Genomic DNA, 4,020 nt, shown 5'->3' on the forward strand with positions numbered 1-4,020 from the left:
ATACGTCCCCTTGAAACAAACCAATGCCTCCTCGAAAAATGTTTGAATTCTAAGAATATGGCTGGCCTCTTTTAAATATTCCTTGGATATGGCTAACATGCTTAGAGTCTGTGGTGACAAAAAATCTTTATCCTCTACTTGTGGTTACTGTGCACAAAAAACAAACAAAAAAAACTATGGCACTGTGTAAGCAATGATTATTAAGTTTATATATTTTCATTCTCAGAAATTCTTATTTTTGCTATAATCATTGTATGAAACCGTAATGGATATTTTCAGTAATTTATCATTATTGTTTATTCCTCTTCTGGTTATTTGTCTTTTTAATTCTAGCAGCGTGTCTTCCAGTTATTTGTACTTAAAGCTGGGGATATCTATCATAAGGGTCCCCTGCAATTACGATTTTTTTTTTTATGAAGAAAATTTAACTTTTTTTTCTTTTTCTTTAAGACACAGGTAAACAAGGCTTAACTATTATATATCTTGATTGCGGAAACTAAATAAATTAAAAATTAATGAAAAAGTATACGGATATATGAAGTATGGCAATTAAACTAGGAAGAATATAGTCTGAGGATCAATATCATTGAAAATGGCATGATTACAATAACAGGGTCTTTGTCAAATGATTTTGTGATTTTAGTCAACCAATTTACGGCGACTTTATTACATAACAGCGTCTGAGCCGTAACAGCTGTGTACAGTATGGTCAACTGTTGTAATAGTGATAAAAATATTTGTGATAATAACTAAGTTTCAACGGTAATAGGAGCAATGTTGAAAAACACTAAACATTGACAGCAGTAATATTTCATCTCTTTCTTCAAGCCTTCAGTGTTTCTTTTTGGCATAACAAAAAACCTTTTCTTAATCTTTATTAAATTTCTTCTCCTCACCATCCCCTCTTATAGTTCTCATCTATTTCTCTTTGTCTATTTATTCCTCTAAACACTTACTACTTATTCCTGCCTTCCCTTCATTTTTCTTATGTTTTTCCTTTTTAAGCTTAAGTGAAATTAAATATCTTCCTCCATTTCTTTGTTATAAATGGAATTTTTTGACTTTTATCATTGTTCAAACATTTCTTTGTATTGCTTTTAACAGCTCCCATGCTTCATTTCTATGTAATATTTTCTTAATTCAACAGGTGGGTGTTGTAATAACACTTATTTTATTTAAGACATCAAAATAAGGAGTAATACTATAAATAACAACAAAAATAAAGATATTATTTGTACTGACAATAACCATACAACATTATATATCATTAAGCTCACATGATGTTCACTCGGCATTAGGATATTATACAAATGTTCCATGGTAACAATATGTGTGTAGGATGTACCAAGATAAGGTTTTCCCAAGTGATGGACCATAATGCTAATGTCATTTGTTGGGTGATTTAGAGGGATATTTTGCCAAGGGAATGTAGGCTGGAACTAGACCAACTTATCCATCACAAAACGTAAATTCTACGTATTTACAAGGGTATTGTATTTGTAGAGCAATTATATACTCTTCCTGGCAAAATTCACACACACACCAAGCATGAATCTCGGAAAAAGTATTGACAAGTTGCATCTCATGAAATCGGCTTTTCATCTAGATCTCTTAAAAAAATCCAGGAAACTGCCCAGTTTTGTAAATGGTATTGTTGCTCTGCCTCTAATGATATAGATCAAATGTGGAGTTAATTTCAGGTATTCATAATGCAATATCTATGAGGCTGTAAAGTTATATTGTCAAAAAGAAAAGATGAAAAGAAAAACAAAAAATCTTTTGTTTTACAGATCATTTATAATAACGTACAACAGCATTTTCTGAAATACATTACAGGGTAAAAGTATCACGATGTAAAAAAAAGAAAAAAAAAAGAAAGAAAAAAAAAAATGTATATTTCAAAATTGTTATTTCCTTCTCGGAGAACAAGTCTGCTCCTTACAATTCATCTAAAAAATGATACTTTTTTGCAATCTAACTTTAAACTTAAGAAAGGTAACAATAAACCGAACAAGCAATAATGCTGAACAAATTTCCTCAAAAATAAAATCAAGTCTCCATTATACAATCATTACATAATAACTCTACCCTACACATTAAAATGTTGAGCACACAGTTATCATTATCACAATTTAGAACAAGGCACTCTTACAAGATATCTTGGAAAACATCAGGAAATGGCAGCCTATATTCTTTTAAACCTACTAGTTTTTCCCATGTCTGATCAAATTAAAACTGTTGTTCATGACAGCATATGTAAATAAATAAGGTATATTACTGCAGCAGCAAAATAACCCTTTTTTTATATCATAAACTTTTCATTTTAAAAACAACTCCTTAACACAGCTGCATAAACCTGCCCACCAAAATTATAATTCAATGTATTCATTTGTATATAATTTCCCTGTTTTTCTTTTCCTTGGAATGCACCTTCTGGTCTTGTCTCTTCAGAGAGTCCATGGAATTCCCCCTTTTTTTTTTACAATCTTTTATCTTGTAATTATAGTAGCCTAATAACAAGAAATACCTTGTTTCATCTTCAAGATCACCAGTTCTCGCTGGTGTAAATGTGCACTCCATATACATATAAATAAATTTGTACATTGAAGGTATAGAGCTCTACTTAACAGCAACTACAGAATGACGGGTTTTATGCCAGTTTGTTAAACAGTATTCAATAATGACTTTGTCAAAGGATTTCTGAAGACTAAAAAAAAAAAGTGTATGAAAAGTTATAAAAATAACGGTGAGATGCAAAGTAATTCTACAAACTATCTCAATATGAATGTTTAACCTTTCTCTTCTTAAATCTTTGACACTTACAAAAATAACTTACATATAAATGACTTAAAAATAGCTAAAATTTAAAGGAAACTGCCCATTTGTTTTTTTGAGAAGAAACCTTCAAATACTTCAGCTTATTGTTAGATTCAATAACAATACAGTAATTCATAACATTGTATTACTTATTCATGCTTATCTATTAAGTACCTTTCCAATTTACATACTATAAGATAATGTTCTCCACAAAGGTTACTGTATAAATCATTACAAAATCACCTCACTGACTTTCAAAAGTACCTTTGCAGGAATTTGAAACATACAAAAAAACACAAAAAAAAAAAACACATGGAAAGTGTACCTATAGGGGATTCTGTGAAGTACACTAGATCAATGCTGGCCTTTATTCAACACAGACATCCCCTTCGTAACCTTATAGCGAGTTAGTGCACTGTGACGAGCACACATTTGAAATAAGTTTTGAAGCGTATGTTAAGGAACCTTTGTAGTGGCACGCTAGCATCTCTGTACTCTGCATAAAAGTCAAATCAGCGTCATAGTTTAGCAACTCTGTATACATGGGCAAATACAAGCAGTACTTACTCTCTTCATTTCTGTATACAATCAAAATGATGGTCTTCCAGAAAAAATATATATACAAGAGAATTCTCTCCCTTTGCTGTGACCATCTAGCATCTTTCACCAGAGACAGCTGGCCAGATACAACCTACAAAACTACCATCTTGTATCCCCCTGCAGTGATCTCCATTACATGTCACTGCATATTGCTCAGAACTGTCTGTACATGCTCAATGCAGTGTTCCACCTCATCGTGGTCTGAGCGACACTGCTCAAGCCTGAAAATAGGAGGAGGATTTGATGTAAGCATTGCATTTGAAAGTTATCAATAAAAAATAAAATCAAGAGGTGGAATGAAGTGATTCTGAACTTTGCTACAGAAAAGCTGGAGTAAAGTTAAAAAAACAAAGAATTTAAGAAGCTTTTACAAGAACAAGTAACTTTACAAAAATCTAAATTCCAATGGAGGAATATGGCAGTGCCATTCTCTTACTTTTTCAACAAGTTCTCCAGTTGATCCCTGTTCCACTTGACCTCCTTAAGACCTTGGAGGCAATACTGCGCGAGGGTTTTGAAGCAGAATCGCCGGGTGTTGTTGTGATGAGACGCATCCCACTGGGGTGTCGCACGGACGTATGACCACGCGATGAGAGCGTAGTC

The 4,020-nt window shown here is 32.6% G+C and overlaps 1 protein-coding gene across 1 annotated transcript in view; it reads right to left on the reverse strand.

Annotated features, from left to right (window-relative positions):
* Nucleotides 1–1,220: 1,220 nt before the first annotated feature.
* LOC125046579 overlaps nucleotides 1,221–4,020 on the reverse strand; it is a 10,282-nt gene continuing 7,482 nt past the window's right edge. The window contains exons 5-6 of the mRNA XM_047644372.1: nucleotides 3,854–4,020; nucleotides 1,221–3,638 (exon numbers count right to left, since the gene is read on the reverse strand). The exon at nucleotides 3,854–4,020 is cut by the window's right edge and continues 60 nt beyond it. Of these exons, the coding sequence (XP_047500328.1) occupies nucleotides 3,557–3,638; nucleotides 3,854–4,020 (249 nt within the window). The 3' untranslated portion in view covers nucleotides 1,221–3,556. The remainder of the gene's footprint in view (nucleotides 3,639–3,853) is intronic.

Source organism: Penaeus chinensis, chromosome 39 (genome assembly GCF_019202785.1).
Source record: "Penaeus chinensis breed Huanghai No. 1 chromosome 39, ASM1920278v2, whole genome shotgun sequence".
Classification (NCBI taxonomy): Eukaryota; Metazoa; Arthropoda; class Malacostraca; order Decapoda; family Penaeidae; genus Penaeus; species Penaeus chinensis.